At 39.7% G+C, this 24,255-nt stretch overlaps 2 protein-coding genes across 2 annotated transcripts; both read left to right on the forward strand.

Moving 5' to 3' along the window:
• The first annotated feature begins 9,631 nt into the window (after positions 1-9,631).
• On the forward strand, positions 9,632-12,377 carry LOC115075081 (olfactory receptor 13A1-like). Its single transcript, XM_029575249.1, has one exon. It carries the CDS (start codon positions 9,634-9,636, stop codon positions 10,573-10,575), a length of 942 nt encoding a protein of 313 aa, XP_029431109.1. The 5' UTR covers positions 9,632-9,633; the 3' UTR covers positions 10,576-12,377.
• A 10,732-nt stretch (positions 12,378-23,109) lies between these two features.
• Positions 23,110-24,077, forward strand: LOC115075140 (olfactory receptor 13G1-like). The gene has a single exon (XM_029575363.1). It carries the CDS (start codon positions 23,110-23,112, stop codon positions 24,049-24,051), a length of 942 nt encoding a protein of 313 aa, XP_029431223.1. The 3' UTR covers positions 24,052-24,077.
• The last annotated feature ends 178 nt before the right edge of the window (positions 24,078-24,255 follow it).

A 24,255-nucleotide genomic window follows, 5' to 3' on the forward strand; every position in this document is an offset into this window, starting at 1 on the left:
GAGTAGGCAGCAGACAGCAGATATATGTACCAGGGCAGAGGTTGGGGCAGGCATCAGACAAGGAATGGTCAGATCCAAAGTAGAGGCTCATGTTCAGGCAGCAGTCAAGGAAATTCAGAGTTCTCGTCGGGGTCAGGATCCAGGAAATCAGGCCAAGGAGGGAGAGACAAGATACAGACAAGGAATGGGCAAGGAACAGGACAGAGAAAGTAGCAACATGCACTGGGACACACAAAGGCACTAGGAGATCAGTTGCTGAGGTTTCAGGGCTGGATTCTGAGGAGTCTTAAATACAGAGAGGCAGTGACATCATCAAAGGGGGCCGCAGGCACTTTTCCTGTCACAGACCCTTTAAGAGTCCAGGTTTCTGAATATGGGCCTTATAGTACCTTCTGAACCAGATTTCCCCAAACTCAGATCTCAGATGCCACAACCTAGCTAGATTTTGCAGGATATTTTCAATAAACATGCATGAGATCTATTTGCATATAATGGAGCAGTGTATAAAATAGATCTAATGCATATTCATTGTGGAAATCCTGAAAACTTGACTGGGTTGCAGCCCAAAGGGCCAAGTTTGGAGGCTCCTGCTCTAAATCTTCCAAATCTTTTCTTAAAAATATATCTTAACGTTACATCATCTAGCACCAGGCTTTATTAGTTCCACTCTCCAGACACTAAACTTTAATTTTCCCAAAGCTGCTTATTAGTCACTTGTATTTGCTCAATCCAAAAACAGATCTATTTTGCAGAGTGTAGTAAATAGGCAAAGTGTTGCATCACTGATGGTTGGCAATGCAAATTAACCAATCTGTTAAAATGAGAAGATGGCTAGATAAGTATTGTCCAAGAGGCAATTTTCTCATAGCAGGGCACTACTGAGGTGCAAAGAACTGAAAATGAGTGCTGTTAGGTGCCATCACCTATAGTAGAGTATATTTATTGGGAGATTACACTTAAAAACATATATGTAGATAAAGCAAAGTTCATTTTACTATAATGTGATTTGTGTTGTGAATCCCCATTATAGGATCCTCAAACCTACTCTCAAGATGAATTTTATTCTATAAATATTGTACTATATTATTATTTTTCAACCTCTGTTTAGTTCTCTACTGTACAAATATGTTCTTCCTTCTCTCACAACTACAGAAATCTCTGGCCTGGATTCTTAAGTAGATCTCAATGCTCTTTACAAGTCCTTCAATGTCTGAAACATGTGAATTCATTTCTGGGAAGGATATGTCTGCAGGTTTAAGACAGCTCCTGAATGGAAATGAAGACAAGTCGTTCTTATTATTAGAACTAACACGTTTTAATTTCAATAAACCGAGGCATACAAAAGTAAAATGAGATTTCCAAGGTGAAATTGGTGAAAAGCTTAGAACGGAGGATTAGGAGGATAATAGGATCTGCCAAGAAACATAGGGTTAGAAACCAGAGATTGCTTTTGTATGGAGCAATGCTTCGTTTAATGGAGCTCACCAAATTCTATTTTTATTCTCACCATTTTTCTCTACTAATCATACTGCCTTTACCTCTCCTATACAATTGACATAATTTGAAATATCTAAAAGTATACTTTTAGGACCCTAAGGATAGAGTTTTAGCAATATGTTACATAGCTGGTGCATAGAAACACAGAAATATGATGACAGAAAAAGAACATACAGTCCACCTGGTTTGGCCATCCATCCAATTTGTCTAGCCTTGCCTTACAATTCCCACACTGACCAAGGAATCTAACATACGTGCCCAAAACCCTATGGCACAATGAAGGTGAGGGCTGGAATCTGCTGGCGAGGTGGGATCCCACCATGCCCTAGTGCTGGGGGCACCACCAGTCCATCTCACCCAACCAGTTGGGGAGGGGGAGCATGAGTGCACATGATAGGACCCAAAAGATGGTGAACTATGCCTGGGCAGGTTGAGGTTCATAATGGTCCTGACATTTGATTTTATAGATCTGTCTGATTTTATGCAGCAATTATAAAGTTACGATGACAGGTAGATAAGGATTTGGTGGTGGTGGTGTATTATTACTTTGTATATGAAAATATAAAGATGTATATAGGTAAAGTATAGAAAGAAGGTTAAATATTTAAGTTTGCCATTTCATATTTAGTTAAATATTGTGTGGTGTCCATGTGGGATTCAGAGGATGATTAAGCTGCACACATTCTTTATATTTGTTTACCAGAAGATCTAAAGTATGATGGGACTTCCTCAGGGTAACAAGCTGCAGGATGGGATCCCTGGGGTTGTTACAAATGTACATAAAAGATTCAGGAATCTATGAACTACTTAATTTCACTGAAGAAAGGATCAATTTGGCAACAAAAGGGTATGTTTTCTTTATTTGTGATTATTAGTACCAACATAATCATCCTCTGCCATCACTCTGCACCCCAAAAAAGGTGAAATTATAGGTTGTGTGAATGGATTTATTGAAATATTTTGAATATTTATAAAAGAGGTTGATTGAACTTTTTGACTTACCGGTTTATTGAGGCTCTTGCTTTCAAAAACAAAAATCATCAGACAAAGTGAATTCCTCAATACATCAGTGGATCTATAGGATAACACCAGACTTTTTGTGGCTTTGCTACAGTCTAATATGCTTATATCTGGAGATTTTTTCAAGTTTATGCATAGGGATGGTAACTTTTAAACAGGTGCATGGGTGCACTTGTGTATAAATTTGGCCTTCATCCAGGGACACAGCCATTTTAAAATATACACACATATATGTGCAAATGTAAAATAGACAGACTTCATTCACATGTGTGAACAATTTTAAGTGGATGTGTGCCAATGCAAGCTTGGACCGTGTAAGTGGGGGTATTTTAATGCCTATGCATTTGCCAGTTTTCCCAGTTCATTCCCAGTTTGACCCAGTAAGGGATGGGACTACCAAACCACACGAGATAGCCTCCCTTCTCCTCTATTAGCCCTGAACTCTAAAACCCAACCAATCTTTCTAATTCACATTATTTAATTACTTACAGAAGTTACACATCTGGGGACCCCGGTGCACACCTGTGCATGTAGGTATTTGCATGCAAACTTGGAGTTGAAATCCAGGAACACCCATACCCCACCCCTTTTCCGAACCTTTCCATTTGTGCAGGTAGCGGGAGATACGCGCGTACGCGGGTGATTTTAAAATCTGCTTGGCATGCGCTGGCCTGACATATTCATGTATCTCCTGCTTGCCGGGCTTTTAAATTTCACCTTCTAATTTCTACCTAAATAGAATCTTTTACAATGGAAGAGAAATGGATGAGAGGATGGGAGTTTGAATGGTGGACATTAGGGGGAAGGGGAATAAGTCACAGACAGTTGGTATCTCCTACAGACTCTTCCTAGCACAGAGCAGAATAAACTGAAATCCCATGATCTTGCAGGAAAACCATTCATGCTTGGATAAAGCCAACACTGCATGATAGAACGAGCCAGAAAGTGACTGCGATAAGGAACAAGTAAATCCATGAGGGAACAAGAATTCTGTATATCTTAAAGATGAGTCATCTGTCTCAGCAGGTAAGATCCCCAAAGAGACTGGAAACGATTTTAGATCAGATGCCTTGAAAGGGAGAGAAGATTGTAAGAGAGATAATAATGCATAAATCATCATGTACCACAAGATCAACATATAAAATTCAGCTGGATGTCCCCTCACTACCACAAGCCAAGCTATCCTCCACTAGAAATAGAGCCATCTCTATCGTCGGCCCAAAATTATGGAACTCACTACCTCAACACCTCAATTCGCAAGTAAACTCTAAATCTTTTAAAAAAGAACTCAAAAATTGGCTACTTTCACAGTCATACAATGACTGCTCACCCATTGACAGCAGAACTTAAACCTTTTATCATATCCACTTCTCATTCCTTTTCTTGCTGCAACACCCTCCTTCTAACTTGCCCCAATTCGCAGAAACCTTTTTCTCAATTATGATATCAACTGTCTACTTCAAGATATGCATACATTCATATTTATTTATTTATTTATTTATTAACTTTTATTTACCGACATTCGTGAAGCACATCATGCCGGTTTACAAAGAACTCAGGTGGGAGATACAATAATGTTCATTGTATTTATTGAATTTTATTAAGTTATTGTTTTTTTGATTCAATCTCTGTCATACTGTTATGAATTTAAATGTAACTGGTTGTTATTATGTAAACCGGAGTGAAGGCAATGTCAGCTATACCTCGGTATATAAACAAATGCTAAATAAAATAAATAAATAATGCAGGATTCAGAGAAACCGTGACTGGAGCATCAGCTGAGATCAGGTGTAAAGCAGAAAAGATAAGAAAGGAAACCCAAGATATTACTTTGAAAAAATGCCAGATTTTTAGCTTATGCACTAAATGTTCAATTCACCTAAAATAATTGTCACCTCTAGACAGACTTAGATTTTAATGAAATATCAGCTTTGGTAAAAATAGAGTAGAAAAATATTCCTGACAAAGGAAAGCTATGCTGTGTAGGAGGAGGGCCACCTTAGATATGCCAGGATTGTCCTCACTGCTGCCTGCATACCTGTCCTCTTAGACTCAGTCACCTCAAAAGGTGTGTGTGTGGATAGATATAGATATATGATACTTATTCACCTTCAAAATCCTCATAGCAGAATATATTTACTCCAGCTACAGACAGCATTCACATTCCTTTTTACTGATTCCTTTTTAATCATTTTAAATTGTTTCCTTAATTTTTCTATATTTTTTTGTCTTGCTTTACTTGCATTTCATCTCATACGCCAGCTAAACATATAAATTAAAATGTTACTCTAGACATGTTATGTATTGAATGAAATTACACGGTGCTTCTGAAGCGTTAGTATCATTTTCCCAGGATGCATCTTTTAATAGGGGCTTGGCTGGATTTATAGGAGTGCTGCATATTTCAAACTTCACATCATTTTGTATCTCATTTTTAAAACTTCTATCTTTCTTTCATAAAAAGTCTCTATCTGAATGATGCCTTCACACTTCCATTGACTGCATTGTCTATATATTGTTAATCTCATATCACTCAATATGTTCATTTATTTACTGTATCCTGTTTGTGAGCTGAAAAGTTTGTGTTTATTTACACACATTTTCATAGACTTATAACATGCATTCCTACTTGATCTAGACAGTTTCTGGCCCAATATTTCTTGGTCTGCCATCAGTCACACCTTTCTATTCAATTAGAGCTACCCCAATACCCACTATTTCCAATAAAAACCTCAGGCATCCTGAATGCAAGAACAGGCCAATGAAATGAACATTTTCTACATTAAAGAAAGAGCATCACCTGCAAAACATATAGAAACATAGAAATGATGGCAGAAAAAGACCAAATTGCCCATCCAGTCTGCCCAGCAAGCTCCCACACTTATTTTCCCAGACTTATCTGTTTCACTTACCACCAAGTTCAGGGCCCTTGTTGGTAACTGTTTGATTCTATTTCCTGCCACCCCCTGCCATTGATGCAGAGAGTAATGTTGGAGTTGCATCAAAGGTGAGCATAAGGCTTAATGGTTATGGGTAGTAACCACTGCATCAAGCAAGATACCCCGATGCTTGTTTATGCAGATTGCACAGATCAATGCCTTGCTGGATGTTGTCTGAATGTAAATCCTCTTTTCCACATTTTCCCCTGCCGTAGAAGCAGAGAGCAGTGCTGTATATGCATTCAAAGTGAAGTCTCAGGCTTAATTGGTTTAGGGTAGTAACCGCCACAAAAAGCAAGCTACCCCCATGCTTATTTCTTTACCCAGACTGTGTAGTTCAGTCCCTGTTGATTGTTGTCTGAATGTAAACCATCTTTTCCACATTTCTCATTGCCATTGAAGCAGAGAGCAATCTTGGAGTTGAAATTAACTGTGTGAAATTAAGAACATAAGAACATAAGAAATTGCCATGCTGGGACAGACCAAGGGTCCATCAAGCCCAGCCAGCATCCTGTTTCCAACAGAGGCCAATCCAGGCCACAAGAACCTGGCAATTACCCAAACACTAAGAAGATCCTATGCTACTGATGCAATTAATAGCAGTGGCTATTCCCAGTAAACTTGATTAATAGCCATTAATGGACTTCTCCTCCAAGAACTTATCCAAACCTTTTTTGAACCCAGCTACACTAACTGCACTAACCACATCCTCTATCAACAAATTCCAGAGCTTAATTGTGCGTTGAGTGAAAAAGAACTTTCTCTGATTAGTGTTAAATGTGCTACTTGCTAACTTCATAGAATGCCCGCTAGTCCTCCTATTATCTGAAAGTGTAAATAACCAATTCACATCTACTCGTTCAAGACCTCTCATGATCTTAAAGACCTCTATCATATCCCCCCTCAGCCATCTATTCTCCAAGCTGAACAGCCCTAACCTCTTCAGCCTTTCCTCATAAGGGAGCTGTTCCATTCCCTTTATCATTTTGGTTGCCCTTCTCTGTACCTTCTCCATCGCAACTATATTTTTTTTGCGATGCGGCAACCAGAATTGTACACAGTAATCAAGGTGCGGTTTCACCATGGAGCGATACAGAGGCATTATGACATTTTCTGTTTTATTAACCATTCCCTTCCTAATAATTCCTAACATTCTCTTTGCTTTTTTGACTGCCGCAGCACACTGAGCCGACGATTTTAAAGTATTATCCACTATGATGATTAGATCTTTTTCCTGGGTGGTAACCCCTAATATGGAACCTAACATCGTGTAACTACAGCAAGGGTTATTTTTCCCTATATGCAACACATTGCACTTGTCCATATTAAATTTCATCTGCTATTTGGATGCCCAATCTTTCAGTCTTGCAAGGTCCTACTGCAATGTATCTCAATCCACTTGTGATTTAACTACTCTGAATAATTTTCTTTCGTCCGCAAATTTGATTACCTCACTCGTCGTATTCCTTTCCAGATCATTTATAAATATATTGAAAAGCACTAGTCCAAGTACAGATCCCTGAGGCACTCCACTGTTTACCCTTTTTCTCAGAGAAAACTGACCATTTAATCCTACTCTCTGTTTCTTATCTTTTAAACAGTTTGTAATCCACGAAAGGACATCGCCTCCTATCCCATGACTTTTTAGTTTTCTTAGAAGCCTCTCATGAGGGACTTTGTCAAATGCCTTCTGAAAATCCAAATACACTACATCTACTGGTTCACCTTTATCCACATGTTTATTAACCGCTTGAAAAAGTAAAGAAGATTTTTGAGGCAAGACTTCCCTTGGGTAAATCCATGTTGACTGTGTTCCATTAAACGATGTCTTTCTATATGCTTTATGTTTTTGATCTTTCGAAAAGTTTCCACTATTTTTCCCGGCACTGAAGTCAGGCTCACTGATCTCTAGTTACTTGGATCACCCCTGGAGCTCTTTTTAAATATTGGGGTTACATTGGCCACCCTCCAGTCTTCAGGTACAATGGATGATTTTAATGATAGGTTACAAATTTTAACTAATAGATCAGATATTTCATTTTTTAGTTCCTTCAGTACCCTAGGATGCATACCATCCGGTCCAGGTGATTTGCTACTCTTTAGCTTGTCAATCTGGCCTACTACATCTTCCAGGTTCACAGTGATTTGGTTCAGTTCGTCTGACTCATCACCCTTGAAAATCATCTCTGGAACAGGTGTCTCCCCACCATCCTCATTAGTAAACAAGGAAGCAAAGAATTAATTTAGTCTTTCTGCAATGGCCTTATCTTCCCTAAGAGCCCCTTTAACCCCTTGGTCATTTAGTGGAACAACCGACTCCTTCACAGGTTTCTTCCTTTGGATATATTTTAAAAAGTTTTTATTATGAGTTTTTGCCTCTATGGCCAACTTCATTTCAAATTCTCTCTCTCTTCGCCTGTCTTATCAATGTTTTACACTTAACTTGACAATGCTTATGTTTTATGCTATTTTCTTCAGATGGATCCTTCTTCCAATTTTGAAGGATTTTTTTTTGGCTAATATAGCCTCTTTCACCTCACCTTTTAACCATGATGGTAATCATTTTACCTTCCCCCCATCTTTCTTAATGCGTGGAATACATATGGACTGCACCTCTAGGATTGTATTTTTAAACAATGTCCATGCCTGTTGAACACTTTTAACCTTTGCAGCTGCACCTTTCAGTTTTTTTGTAACTATCTCATTTATCAAAGTTTCACTTTTGAAAGTTTAGTGTTAGAGCTGCAGATTTACTTATTGTCCCCCTTCCAGTTATTAGTTTAAATTTGATCGTTATGATCACTGTTGCCAAGTGGCCCCACCACTGTTACCTCTCTCACCAAATCCTGCGTTCCACTAAGAATGAAATCTAAAATAGCTCCCTCTCTTGTTGGTTCCTGACCCAATTACTCCATGAAGCAGTCATTTATTACATCCAAGAACTTTGTCTCTAGCAAGTCCTGATGTTACACTTACCCAATCAATATTGGGGTAATTGAAATCTAAATATATAAGATATCTCTTTATATGTGAACCCACGATTTGTATAAACATAAATTGGTGACGTGGTATCATACACTTTTAGTTTACTAATGCTATAATAATTTTACTCAATGTAGGAATGTCTATATTAAATTAGGGACCATCATACCACCCACTGTGCATTTAAGTTAATACTTGTATTTGTGCACTTTGATGGGTCGTCTTTAATCATCGGTCCAAACAGTTCAGGATTTACACTTCATGTTTTGTTTTTTTAAATTTTTACTTAAAATATAGAAGATATAACTTCCCTTGTGATGGCGTCGGAGTCAGAGGTCCGACACGCGCATTTCGCGTTCCGCTACTTCAGAGACGTAAATTCAGCTAACTCTCTTAGTCTGGCTCTCCCCGCATGACTTAAGAATGGGATTTGAACCGGCTTTTTCCGGTGTTGTTCACGTCTTCACGTCACCGGTTGCTGCTACTGAACGGATTAAAGATCCCTCACAATATTCGGACCCAAATGTTGAGACAGAGAAATGGCGCTGAGTCCGAATATTGGGCCTACTTTCAAAAGGGCCCAGCGACGTGCGTAAAGCCATGGGATGGGGGCGGGGTCAGGCTGTGTCGGGGATCGCGGGCCAGCAGTTGGTGGGCGCTCGCAACTTGCGCCTGCCCAGAGGCAGGCGCAAAAGGTAAAATAAAGGTCAGGGGGGATTAGAGTAGGACTGGGGGGGGGGGGGAATGTTTAGGGGAAGTGATGGGAAGGTCAGGCTAGGGGGAAGGGAATGGGGGAAGGCAGCATAGTTTGGCGTTCACAATTGTGCACCCCCTTGCGCGCGCCGACCCAGGATTTTATAACATGCGTGCGCACATGTAGGCTGCGCGCACTTCTTTTAAAATCTACCCCTATATTTTTTGAAAGTTGACTCTAATATTTCCAAATCTATTATTGATGCTACTTAGTCATGAACATTGTCAGCAGACAAGTTTGGTTTTCTGCGCTGCTACTAATCTAATTGTAAGGTTTTGAAGGAAGGGAATCTGGTGGGAAGGTATTCTGGATTAAACATACTTTTCATATGTTATTTTAATATGCTAAGTTGCTAACCCTAATCTTATGATTGGACTCACCTCTAGTATTTTTCTAATATTTTTTACTGTTTCATTTCTACAGATTAACATTTCTGTCGTAATGGAAGGAGAGAACCAGACAATGTCCATTAAATTTTATCTGATGGGATTCTCCAAGCATCCACACCTTCAACCCTTATTTTTTGCCATATTCTTTATTATCTACATGCTAGCCTTGCTGGGCAATGCTTTGATCATTACCGTCATTACCACTGACTCTCGCCTTCATACTCCCATGTACTTCTTTCTCATCAACTTGTCCATTTTAGACATTTGTTGCACAACAACTGCTATTCCTAAGATCTTACAGATCATCCTGTCAGAGGACAAATCTATTTCCTACCCTGGATGCATGACTCAGCTCTGTCTCTTTCTTTCAGCCTTGAGTACAGAGCTCTTGCTCTTGACAGTGATGGCGTACGATCGCTATGTTGCAATATGCATCCCGCTGCATTATACAACCATCATGAGCAAGAGGACTTGTATTCTTCTGGCTGCAGCTGTCTGGCTGATTGGATTCATTAATTCAATAATACACACTGGCTTAATGCTTAGGTTAAAATTCTGTGAGCACAACATTCTTAACCACTTCTTCTGTGAAATCCCACCAGTATTAAAGGTGGCCTGCTCAGACACTTACATCAATAATGTGATGGATATAATGGCAGATATTCTAATTAGTATGGTTTGCTTCCTTTTAACAGTCTTATCTTACACATACATCATCTCAGCCATATTGAAAATCCGATCTGCTGAGAAAAAGATGAAGGCCTTTTCTACCTGTGCATCTCACCTCACTGTTGTGTCGTTATTCTATGGAGGTGTAATATACACCTATGTTCGACCTGTCTTCAGCAATGAACTAGAGGCAGACAAAGTAATGTCTGCAGTTTATGCTATTGCCTCTCCTATGCTGAACCCGATTATTTACAGTTTAAGAAACAAAGAGGTTATCAATGCTCTTAAAAAATTAGTTGGCAGAAATGTATTTTCACAAAGATAGTTACTATTTAAAAATCCAGCAGAAAGAAGGGTAGAGACTGAATCTACTTCTAACCGGGAGCAGATTAAGGCTTGATTTGCACCCTTGCACTATGTGAGATGACCTTGTTCAAGAAGCCATAACTGAATGATAAGGAAGTTTCATCTGTTGAGGATAATTTGCAGAGGAATATAGATGGTAGCTGGATACTTAAGGAGTTACTCGGCTAGATCTCCTGTAGTGAAACGTTTTCTTAGCAGAGTGGCTGATTCTATCTTCCTATATTTTTAGAACCAGATGACTTCAGGTTCGTACTCCAATCCTTGATCTTTGCAGGCTTAAATATTTGCAGCTCCTTATTTCTTGGAGTCCAGAATATCACCATCAGTCCCCTTTAACTGTTGCAGAATTCTGCAGCAAGAATCTTAACAGGCAAATGCAAACATGATCATATAACACCAGTGTTATTTAAATTAAATTGGCTGCTGATTCAGTACAGGATATCATATAAAGCACTTACCTCTGCACAATTTACAATAGTAATGAGTCATGGTAAGGTACTAGATTACACCCGTATACCCCTTCTATAAACCTCTGATCAACAAACAAAGGTTTCGTGTCTGTCCATATATTCAACAGGTTCATTTGAGAGAAATTAGGGAAAGGTCAGTATCAGTAGCTGGGCCCATATTATGGAATAAAATGCCAGAAACTTTGAGGCCTGTAAAAGACAAAAAATAATTCAGAAAAGAGCTCAAAACTTGGTTGTTCCAGCAATCAGTTATAGGGTCATTTATCAAAATGCATTATGGCATTAACACACGCGATAACACACCCGATAGTTCTCGCAACATGTGTTGCAAATGCAAATTTTACAAATTTATTCAGAGGGGCGGGATCAATTAATATGAGGGGCATTATCACATGATGTGATAGTTTAATGCACACTATCACCGGAAATAACTACACCTTTTTTCCTGGTGTTAAACTCTGTGATATGTCCAAAATGCAATTTGCAGTTTTGCACATTTTGAGAGAAAGAGAGGGAGAAGAGATACATTTGGGAGAAGTTAGGAAAAGATCAGTATCAGTAGCTAGGCCTATTTTATGGAATAAAATGCCAGAAACTTTATTGTTTTGCTCTAGCTTGATGGACTCTCTACCAGGGTACTATCAAGCTAGGGCGAGAGAACACTGAAGTAATCTCATCTTAGTCTGACTTTCCTCACTGCAAATCACATCAAATCTTCAAGGAGGTCTACTGTGCTGTTTGTATGTCTCACTCTGCATGTAAAAGTGGCCCCAAAACACAAGACCACCACCCAATCCTCACCTCGAGTTACTTGCTGCCCTCCTAAAGTGATATAAATAGTTGATTACTATCAAAGTCATATACAGAGTCTCTTTCTCTCTCCCTCTCTCTCTCTCACTCTCTCTCTCTCTCACTCTCTCAATGGTGCAAAAACTTTAAAACACATTGCAATAAGCTACTTATGCAAAGCACATGGTGTGTAACTCTGAAATTATCATAGCTATGCCCCTTTTCCTTATTGTGGGTGTTATTCATGTGAAAATTACTGAATTTTGATAAATTTAGGCCTTAGTGAGCTGCTAACAGGAGCTTAATCAAGAGTTGCATAATTTTGCCCAATGAAGATCATCCTGTCAGAGGAGAAATCTATTTAAAAGTTTAAAAGTATTGCCCAATGAAGTGCTATGTTGCTGTTTTATGTTGATTATAATGATGATGTATTTTATATTTACTAATTTAATTTATTTGTTGTTTTCTCTTCATTAATTTTGTTATTTTATGAATGTTATATTGTGAACCACTTTGATTGTTAAAAGCAATAAAGAACACATATTTAAATAAAAAAATAAATAAAATAAATACATATTTACTAGGTAGATTTAGCAGCACAAAAAATGGGACATCTAGGGCTGGTATTGGATTGACGGAGGGAAGATACATGAGTAGATTTTATTTTCAAACATTTATGTATATTTTCAAATGCCATAAAGATAGAAGGAACAAGGTCCATGGATACTTGTTTACATGTAAAACTAAAGAACAAAATCACAGAACAAATAAAAAGATATTGTTTAATGGAACACTGCCAGCATGGATTTACCCAAGGGAAGTCTAGTCTTACAAATTTGCTACTTTTTTTTTGAAAGATTTAATAAACATCTGGATAAAGGTCAACAGATAGGTATAGTGTATTTGGATTGTCAAAAGGCATTTGACAATGTCCCTCATGAGAGCCTTCTAAGAAAATTAAAAAGACATGGAATAGAAGGCAATGTCTTTTCATGGATTGAAAACTGGTTAAAAGAAAAGAAACAGAATAGGATTAAATGGTTAGTTTTCTCAGTAGAAAAAGTTAAACAGTGGAGTGCCTCTGGGATCTGTACTTGGACCAGTGCTTTTCAATATTTATAAATGATTTGAAAAGGGATATGATGTCAGGTGATCAAATTTGCAGATGTCACAAAATTATTCAGAGTAGTTAAATCACAAGTACATTTTGATAAATTGCAGGAGGACCTTGCGAGACTGGAAGATCGTGCATTCAAATGGCAGATGAAATTTAATGTGGACAAGTGCAAGGTGATGCATATAGGGAAAAATAACTCATGCTGTAGTTTCATGTTAGGTTCTAGATTAGGATTTACAATCCAGGAAAAAGATCAATGTATCATTTATTTATTTATAACTTTTTTTATACCGAAGTTCAGGTAACAGAATTACTTATCACTCCGGTTTACATTATAACAAGTAGAAAACAATGACAACATATATCTTACAATGAACAAGGGAGTGAACAACTTGGATAATATAACATAACTAGGAACAGTAGCAGTATTCACTATTAGAGCGAGACTAGCACATGGGGAGGGAGGTTTGCTAATGGGGGGGGAGGGGGAAGGAAGGTTGTTCGTGGAGGGGGGGAGGAGGGAGAAATTTATTGATGAGTAAAAACATGAGCATAGGTTCTGGACGTCAACAGTATGAAAACAGTCTATGGGAGCTGTGGAAGACTAAGTAAGTTAAGGGAATGCTTGACCGAATAGCCATGTCTTGAGTCTTTTTTTGAACGTGTTGGGGCAATGTGTCAGCCTTAGCTCCGGAGGAAGCAGATTCCACTGTTTGGGGCCTGCTGTGGATAGAGCTCTTTTACTTAAAGATGTTTTCATGGGAGGTGCATGTAGAGTTCCTCTTTGTGCTAATCTTAGCGGTCGGGAAGACGTGTGAAGCTGAAGAGGGATTCTGAGGTCCAGTGGAGTGTTGTTGAATATGGCTTTGTGGGTGATTGATAGAAGTTTAAACAGGATTCGAGATTTGACTGGGAGCCAGTGGAGCTTCTTTAGAATTGGTGTTATATGATCTCTTTTGTTGGATTTAGTGAGACACCTTGCTGTAGCGTTCTGTAACAGTTGAAGAGGCTTTAGGGTGTAGACTGGGAGACCGTGAAGCAGTGAATTACAGTAGTCCATTTTCGAGAAGATGATGGATTGTAACACTGACCTGAAATCGTGAAAATGAAGGAGGGGTCGAAGCCTTTTTAGAACTTGGAGTTTGTAGTAGCACTCTTTAACCGTAGTGTTGATGAAATCAGAAAAGCTCAGATGGTTATCCATGACCACCCCAAGGTTTCTGACCCGTGGGGAGAGAACTGGGAGCGGCGTAAGGTGAGAGCTATTCAATGGAAGGTGAGAGCTATTCAATGGAAGGTGAGAGCTATTCAATGGAAGGGTGCCATCTTGAGTGATCAAGAGGAATTCTGTCTTGTCAGTGTTGAGTATCAGGTTAAGGTTACACAGGAGTTTGTTAATGGATAGGAGGCAGGAGTTCCAAAAAAGTACGGTCTTTTGAAGTGATTCGGTGATAGGAATAAGGATTTGGACGTCATCTGCATATAAGTAATGGGTTAACTTTAGATTATAGTGGATAATACATTGAAATCATCAGCTCAGTGTGCTGCAGAGGTCAAAAAAGTACACACACACACACACACACACACACACACACACACACATATACATGTGTGTATTTCTTATCCTGACCAATTTTTTTCTACTAATCACACTTCCTTTACTTATCCTATACAACTGGCAAAACTTGAAAATTATTAAAAGTGTCCTTTTAGGTCCCTAAGGATAGTGTTTTAGCAATATGTTATGCAGCTGGTGACATAGTAACATAGAAACATGATTGCATAAAAATATCATACAGCCCATCTAGTCTGCCCATCCTTCCAATTTTTCTAGCCTTACAAGTCCCAGATGGATCAAGAAGTCTAAGACGTGTGCTAGTCGGAGGGCCTCGTGAAACCCCCGTGGCACAGTGAAGGTGAGGGCTGGCACATTGTGTCTGAGATGGGATCCTGCCTTGTCCCACCACTGAGCACACCACCAGTCCATCTCGCCCAGCCCACTGGGGAAGGGGAACATGAACACGCATGGTAGGACTGGAAAGATGGTGAATTATGCTTGGGCAGGGCAAAGCCAGAGGAAGCTCTGGTGGTGGTCCATAGTGACATATGACTTTCTAGGTCTATCTGATTTTAGGCAACAATTATAAAGTTTACGCCTGGGGGAATTCTGCACAAAAAAATTTAAAGTTCTGCACATAAAAAATATAAATTCTGTGCACAAAAACTTAAAATTCTGCAAATTCTGCAAACTTTTTATTGTCAAAATAACACAATTTACATGATGGTCCTTAAGTAATTACATTTTAAATTATTACAGAAAAAAGTTATTGCTTAAAGATGCAGAATTTTAAATATTTTGAGCAGATTTTCCCTAGAAATTCACTGTAAGAGGGTTCCTTCCACTCTCTCTCCCTACTCCCTTGGCCACTTTGCCCTCTCAGGCCCCAACTCCTCCACCTGCCAGTATCTCTCCCCTCCATCTCTAGGCTCAACCCCTTCCACTCTATCTTCACTCCCAGAGTTTGACCCTGTTCTCAGTACTGCCCCTCACACAGGCTCCCTCTATCCCTCTCTCTCTCTCACACACATGCTCCCTCTCTCTAGTGCACATACTACACTCTCATACAGGCTCCCTCACTTTCTCGCACACACATCCCCTCATACAGAGTCCCTTTCTTTTGCATGCACACTCTTATAAGCTCCCTTTCTCTCTCATGCATTCACGCTCACACAAAGCTATCTACATCTCGCTCGCATGCACTCCTTCACACAGGCTCTCTCTCAAACATACACAATCCCTTCACACAGGCTAGCACCCTCACATACACAGGATCCCTTTTTCATACACACGATCTCCCAATCTCTCACACTCTCTCACACATACACACTCCTTCACAATCTCCTCATATAGGCTCCCTCTCTCTGGCACTCACACTCAAACACCACCCTTCTCTCTCTCACCCCTTCCCCATCTCTCATCCTCCCTTCCCCCTTTCATAGTCCCTCCCCCTTCACTCTCTCACAACCCCCTCCCCTTCCTCACACACACACACACACACACACACACACACCTCTCTACATACATTCATGCTCACTGGGGCCTTCATCTTTGCCGTGAGTGGAGTGAGTCCAGAGGCGTGCAGGGGCCTTCATGTTTGCTGCGAATGGCACACGCACTCTGTTTGTGGTGCGCCGGGGACCTTTATCTTCACCACGAATGGCACGCTCTGTTCACAGCATGCCGGGCTATCCTCTGCCATTTTTTTTCACAGAATTTGGCAATTCTGCACAGGGGTGGAATTCTGCACAAATTGGGGTCGATTTTATTAAACCACACCCGCGTGTACATTTGTTTGCGCGACCGGCACAAACAAGAGTACGCCAAATTTTAATAGATGCGCACTTATCCTTTAAAATCCATGGTCAGCGCACGCAAGGCTGCCGAGCCGTGCAGCCTGCCTCCGTTCCCTCCGAGGCCGCTCCGAAATCGGAGCGGCCTTGGAGGGAACTTTCCTTCTACCCCTCTACCTTTGTTAGAAAAGTTACGCCTGCCTGCGACAGGCGTAACTTGTATGTGGCGGCCGGCGCGCGATTCCCCAGCCCAGGAGTGGTTTCGGAGGCCTCAGCCATGTGCCTGAAATGCCCCCGGGCCAGAACCACCCCCGTGGCCCCGCCCCCGAATGACGCGCCACTGCGACACGCCCTCCCCCCATGAAAGCCCCAGGACTTTCGCGCGTCCTGGGGCTTGTGCGTGCCGCCGAGCCTATTCAACATAGGCTCGGCGCGTGCAGGGGGAGCTTGGGGTGCGCATCTTACACGCGCACCCCTTTGAAAATCTGCCCCATTCTGCGCTTTGCAATAGCGCAGAGTTCCCCCAGGACTGAAAGCTATGATTTCAGGCAGATACGCATTTGGTGGTGATACTGTATTATTACTTTGCATATGAAAATATAAAAATGTATATTTGCAAAGTGTAGAAAAGAAAGTTACAATTAAAGTATGATAATCCCCATTTAATTAAACAGCGATTAGTGTGTGGTGTCCATGTGGGATTCAGAGGATGATTTAACTGCACACATTCTTTATATTTCTTTACCAGAAGATTTAAAGTATGAAGGGACTTCCTCAGGGTAACAAGCTGCAGGATGGGATCCCTGGGGTTGTTACAAATGTGTATAAAAGATTCAGGAATCTATGAACTACTTAATATCACTGAAGAAAGGATCCATTTGCTAACAAAAGGGTATGTTTTCTTTATTTGTGATTATTAGTACTAATATTACTCTTCATCCTCTGCCACCACTCTGCTCCCACCCTGCAGTTCTGAAAAAGGTGAAAATGTAAGTTGTGTGAATTAATTTATTGAAACTCTTTGCATATTTGTAAAAGAAGCTGATTGCTCTTTTAGACTTACTGGTTTATTGAGGCATTAGCTTTCAAAGATAAAAGTCATCAGAGAACGCAAAAGCCTCAATACATCAGCGGGTCTGTAGGATGCTACCAGCCTTTTTGTTGTTAGTGCTGATAGAGTCTAACATAGCTATCTCTCTTGAAATGTTTAACTTTACGCATTTAATTTTGAATTTCTGCCTAAGTAGTTTAGAATGATTTACAATGGAAGAGAAACGGATGAGAGGATGGAAGTCTGAAAGGTGCACATTAGGATGAAGTCACAGACAGTTGGTTTCTCCTACAGACTCTTCCTATCCAAGAGCAGAATAAACTGAAATCCCATGATCTTACAGGAAAACCATTCATGCTTGGAGAAAAACAACACTGCATGATGGAACGAGCCAGAAACTGACTGTGATAAGGGAACAAGCTAATCCATGAAGGGAGGAAGATTTCTGGATCTCCTGAAGAAGAGTCACCTGTCTCAGCAGGTGAGATCCCCAAAGAGATTGGAGGCAGTTTGGGATCAGGAGCCATGAAAGGAAGAAGAGATTGTAACAAAGATAATATTGCAGGAGACAGAATACTTGAAAGATCGGTGACTGAAACATATCCAGTGAGATCAGGTCTAAAGCAGAAAAGGCAAGGAAGAAAACCCAAGATATTACTTTGAAAAAATGCTACTTTGATGCTCCTGCACAAAAGGTTCAATTCACCCAAAATAATTTTCACATCCAACAGCAGTAGAAAATCGATTTTAGTCAAATATCACCTTTGCTATAAGCTGACGTGAATAGACAAAAAAATATTTGGCACAGCTTGGAAAGGAAAGCTATGCTGTGTAGGAGAAATGCCAGCTTTGTCCTCGCTTCTGCCCATGCACTTGTCCTCTTAGACTCATTCACCTAAATTGTGTGTGTATCTGTTATAGATAGAGATATAAATCAAATATGACATTTATTCACCTCAAAGAGCCTTCAGCGCTGAATATACAATGGCTTGCAAAAGTATTCTATCCCCTAAAACGTCAGAAGATTTGCATGGATTACAAATGACAACTGCACAGATTATTCCAGACAGTTTGCCGTCTTTACGTTTAAGACCCAATATTTCATGGTTTGCTGTCAGTCACATTCCAGCACTTCTCTATTCAGTTAGAACTACCTCATTAAACATTATTAGCAATAAAAACCTCAGGCATCCTGAATGCAAGAACAGTCCAATGAAATGATCATTTTCTACATTGAAGAAAGAGCATCACCCGCAAAAACAGCCAATGTCTTTTCTAATGGTTACTGATTGACTGCACTTGGTCAATCAGACTCTGGCAGGAAAAGTAGGGCACTCTGCTTTTGTGAATATTGATCTATTTGTGTCTTTTAAATACCTTCCAGTCTCAGATAATAGAATTATTTTCAATATCATACCCGTGCTATTTCACAACATAATAATAGGGAGGTTTGAACAACAGATGATGGTGATGATACAATACCCTTCAACTGATGCAATAAATTAGGAATGATGGCTATTGAGCAAATGATCACATTTATATAATTATTATAAATTGTACATCTCTTTGAATGTGTAATCATAATTTAAATTAATGCTTCACTGATTAATTGTGATCCATATTTTTGGTATCAAGAATTTTTATTGGGAAATAGCATATGAATACATTCTTAGTAATCTAGGGAAATGTTTATTTAAAAGGATGCTGGATGCGTGAAACAGCTTCCCATGGAAGTGCAGAGTCTGAGATCTAGTACCGATGATCCTTGAGGGATTGGTAGGGATTGTAGAGTGGAACAGTTGGTATAGATGGGCAGACTAGACAAGCTGTATGTCTTTTTCTGCCTTCATGTTTCTCTGGTTTTAGAACTTTGAGACATATAAAATAAAGAGTATACAGAGAATGCTTGACTTAGAGTACAATCTCCATTTTGAATATGCTTCAACATGCTAAAGAGCATTTTCCCAGTGCAACATTTAATAATAACTGATGCACATGTAAAAGTAGAAATAAGATGTGCATTTAGGAAGCAATTTCTGGACTGTCAGTGGCACCGTTTGCATACACATTTTATCTGCGAGTTTGCACCAACTTTCTTTATTATAATAATTAGCATTTACAAGATTTAAACAAATGTATAAATATAAAGAAATAAAGGCAAAATCACCAAAAAGAGAAAATATTTTATACATAATTATCATATCAAGCGCTGATCAATGGGGGAGGGGATAAATAGAAGAAAATTGAGGCTAAAGGCCATCACCACCCCAAGCCCTAGAAATCCCTTCAATCCCTAACAACCATACACTCAAAAGGAAAATTTTATTTTACCACATTCTGTATCAGTAAGGAATCTCCAAATGCAAAGGATCAAAGAAAAGAAATGTGTTTCCTTCATGACATAGAATACATTTCTATGGGAAGCTCGCAATGCCATGACCTGCGGTCTCAACTGGAGGAAAGACATCTTCATAAGTTGGGTCGCTTAATTCTCTGGCCAAAAGAGGACAATCTTCATACTTTAAATAATAGTTGTGTTACAGAGGGGTTCTCCATGGTCCTCATTACCCTCTGTGATAATAAACTCCACTGTTATTCAAATCTCTTCCAGAATGAAAAGTCTTGGAGTTTTGATTGACTCCGGTTTGACATTTAATTTCCAGGTCATATTGGTTACTCATATGTTGCATCTGTGAGATGCTTTTCCCAACTGGATTTCCAGCTTGTAGTTCAGGATCTAATTATGCCCCTCTTCTTGTAATTCTTTATACATTGGTCTTCCTGTTTCAGCATTGCAAGCAATGCAGCTTTTACAGACCCCTGATTATTTCTGACAAATCAACCAGGGAGCCTATTTCTCAGATTCTGCAACAGCTCCACTGCTTCCATTACAATGGAGAGTCACATATAAAATTGCCTCTTAAGTTTACAAGATGTAGACTTCAGATTCACGCCCATGGGTTGAATGCACTGTTGCTCATGTATAATTCCTCATAATTCCTCATGTATAATTCCTCATGTAATTCCTCGTATAATTCCTCATAATTTTACAAGAGACAGCAAACTATACAATAGATTTCATATCATAATGTAAATAATGTAAATATTTTAACCCCTACCGTTCGGCTCTCTTATTCTATTTTCTCTTCCCAGTTTTAAGACCCTGTTGTAATGTAACTTTTGTTCTCCTTACACTTGTTTTTCGTTTCTTGTTCTCACCCCCTGTTTCATGTAAACCGGCATGATGTGGTTTCTAATCATGAATGCCGGTATAGAAAAACGCTAAATAAATAAATAAATAAATAAATATGTTGCAATCCTCCCAGAAGGACCTTTCAAGGTTCTCAAATGTGCTTTCTCTGTGGCTGCCCCAGTTCTGGATTTCCCTGCCATTTGAATTGTGCATAGAAGGCTGTTTTAAATCTTTCAAAGGTTTGTAAAAACCCAATAATTCCATCTGGCTTATTCTTTACGAGCTTGGGTCGTAAGATGCTGTGATTTGTTGTCTTTTAAGAATTTTATTTTGTATACTGCCTTGGGCTTTTGGCATTAATGGAATCGATGTTTTAATAAATAAATAAATAAACAAATAAATAAATATTTAATTGATGTCTAAACACTCTGGGGTAGATTTTCAAAGGATTACGCTTGTAACTTATGCGCATAACCCCAAAAACCTGCCCCTGCATGCGCCGAGCCTATGTCCAGGGCTTTGAAAAAGGGTTGGGGTCGTGGTGCTGGTGCTGGGGGAGGTCCAGGAGCGGTTCGGGGGTGGTCCCGAGTCCTCCAGCACAGCGGCTGTGCCGGAGGTTTGCGCACCGGCAGCCGGCCAGCGCGCACAAAATATGCCTGCAACAGGCAGGCATAAAAAATAAAATAAGGTAGGGGGGGTTTAGGTAGGGCTGGGGGGTGGGTTAGATAGGGGAAGGGAGGGGGAAGCGAAAGAAAGGTTCCCTCCAAGGCAGTTCCAATTTCGGAGTGGCCTTGGAGGGAACGGGGAAAGCCATCGAGGCTCCCCTAGGGCTCGGCGTGCACAAGTGTGCACCCCCTTGCACGTGCCGATTCCGGATTTTATAACACGCACGTGGCAGCGCACGCGTGTTATAACATCGGATGTACATTTGTGCTCGCAGGATTAAAAATCTGCCCTTCTATGAATGCCTCCTCTCAATATATTCTGGAAGAACGCATATCCTGTTAGTCACATTGACAGAAGGGCATTTTCAGGCAGCAAATTAACTGTCATAAAACGCTTTATTGCTTTGTAAATCTTCACAAGTGCATCTATTGTTTTACTTGCATAAAAGCCTTGCTAAGTGTAGGCTTTGTAATATAGCAATGAATTTCCTATCTTATATGGAACCTGATAAATAAGAATGAACACAGAGTGAAAAAAAACCATTTGAGAATATGAATTTGAAATAAAATGAATAGTGAATTTATTTCATGAAAGTTCAGGTCTTATTAAAATTTGGATAAAGCTATGCACTGTGTCAAGAAAGAATAGTTTAGATTGTTAGGTTCCATATTAGGTGCTACAACCCAAGAAAGAGATCTAGGCGTCATAGTGGATAACACATTGAAATCATCGGCTCAGTGGGCTGCAGCAGTCAAAAAAGCAAACAGAATGTTGGGAATTATTAGAAAGGGAATGGTGAATAAAACGGAAAATGTCATAATGCCTCTGTATTGCTCCATGGTGAGACCGCACCTTGAATACTGTGTACAATTCTGATCGCTGCATCTCAAGAAAGATATAATTGCGATGGAGAAGGTACAGAGAAGGGCAACCAAAATGATAAAGGGGATGGAACTGCTCCCCTATGAGGAAAGACTAAAGAGGTTAGGACTTTTCAGCTTGGAGAAGAGACGGCTGAGGGGGGATATGATAGAGGTGTTTAAAATCATGAAAGGTCTAGAACGGGTAGATGTGAATCGGTTATTTACTCTTTCGGATAATAGAAAGACTAGGGGGCACTCCATGAAGTTAGGAAGTGGCACATTTAAAACTAATCGGAGAAAGTTCTTTTTCACTCAACGCACAATTAAACTCTGGAATTTGTTGCCAGAGGATGTGGTTAGTGCAGTTAGTGTAGCTGTGTTTAAAAAGGGACTGGATGAGAAGTCCATTACCTGCTATTAATCAAGTTGACTTAGAAAATAGCCACTGCTATTACTAGCAACGGTAACATGGAATAGACTTAGTTTTGGGGTACTTGCCTGGTACTTGTTGCCTGGATTTGCCACTGTTGGAAACAGGATGCTGGGCTTGATGGACCCTTGGTCTGACCCAGTATGGTATGTTCTTATGTTCTTATACAGCAGATTCCTCTAATCCCAAAATATGTAGCATGGAGTGTGTTAATGTTTTACTTGCCCATGGCCACTTCCAGCAACACTGGAAGCACAGGTAAAGAATGTTGCTGTTACAGCTCATTAAACTTTTTGAAAATTGACTCTGATATTTCCAAATCTACTAGTAATATTACTGTAGTCATGGACATTTTCAGCAGACAAATTTAGTTTTCTGAACTGCTGCTAATCTAATGGTAATGTTTTATAGCAAGAGAGACTGATAGGAAGCTATTCTGGATTAAACATACTTTTCATACATTATTTTACTATATTAAAGCTATTCTTATTATTGGACTCACTTTTAGTATTTGTCTAATACTCTTTTCTGTTTCATTCCCACAGATACACATTTCTGTCATAATGGAAGGAAAGAACCAGACAATGTCCATTAAATTTTATCTGATGGGATTCTCCAATCATCCACACCTCCAACCCTTATTTTTTGCCATATTCTTTATTATCTACATGCTAGCCGTGCTGGGTAATACTTTGATCTCTACCATCATTACCACTGACTCACGTCTTCATACTCCCATGTACTTCTTTCTCATCAACCTATCCATGTTAGACATCTGTTGCACAACAACTGCTATTCCTAAGATTTTACAGATCATCTTATCAGAGGAGAAAACTATTTCCTACAATGGATGCATGACTCAGTTATGTCTCTTCACCTCAGCCTTGAGTACAGAGCTTATGCTCTTGACAGTGATGGCGTATGATCGCTATGTCGCAATATGCATCCCGCTGCATTATACAACCATCATGAGCAAGAGGACTTGTGTGCTTCTGGCTGCAGCTGTCTGGCTGGTTGGATTCATTAATTCAATGATCCACACTAGCTTAATGCTTAGGTTAAAATTCTGCGAGCACAACATTCTTAACCACTTCTTCTGTGAAATTCCACCTCTGTTAAAGGTGGCCTGCTCCGACACGTTTATCAATAATGTGGTGGTTATATTGGCAGATGTTCTAACGGGCATGGTTTGCTTCCTTTTAACAGTCATATCTTACACATACATCATCTTAGCCATTCTGAAAATTCGTTCTGCTGAGAAAAAGAGGAAGGCCTTTTCTACCTGTGCATCCCATCTCACAGTTGTCTCATTATTCTATGGAGGTGTAATATACACCTATGTTCGTCCTGCCTTCAGCAATGACCTGGACGCAGACAAAGTAATGTCTGCGGTTTATGCTATTGTCTCTCCTGTGCTGAACCCTATTATTTACAGTTTAAGAAACAAAGAGGTTATTAATGCTCTTAGAAAATTAGTAGGCAGAAATTTATTTTCACAAAAATAGTAACCGTTTAAAATCTAGCATACAGAAGGAAGGGTAGAGACTGAATCTACTTATAACTGGGAGCAGATTAAGGCTTGATTTGCACCCTTGCACTATATGAGATGACCTTGTTCAAGAAGCCATATTTGAATTATAAAGAAGTTTCATCTGTTGAGGATAATTTGCAGAGGAATATAGATGGTAGCTGGATACTTAAGGAGTTAC

The sequence above is a fragment of the Rhinatrema bivittatum genome, chromosome 13 (genome assembly GCF_901001135.1).
Source record: "Rhinatrema bivittatum chromosome 13, aRhiBiv1.1, whole genome shotgun sequence".
Lineage (NCBI taxonomy): Eukaryota > Metazoa > Chordata > Amphibia > Gymnophiona > Rhinatrematidae > Rhinatrema > Rhinatrema bivittatum.

Bases quoted from the DNA above. Each gene is read 5' to 3' on its own strand.
- LOC115075081 (XM_029575249.1), top strand. From the start codon at position 9,634: ATGGAAGGAGAGAACCAGACAATGTCCATTAAATTTTATCTGATGGGA.
- LOC115075140 (XM_029575363.1), top strand. From the start codon at position 23,110: ATGGAAGGAAAGAACCAGACAATGTCCATTAAATTTTATCTGATGGGA.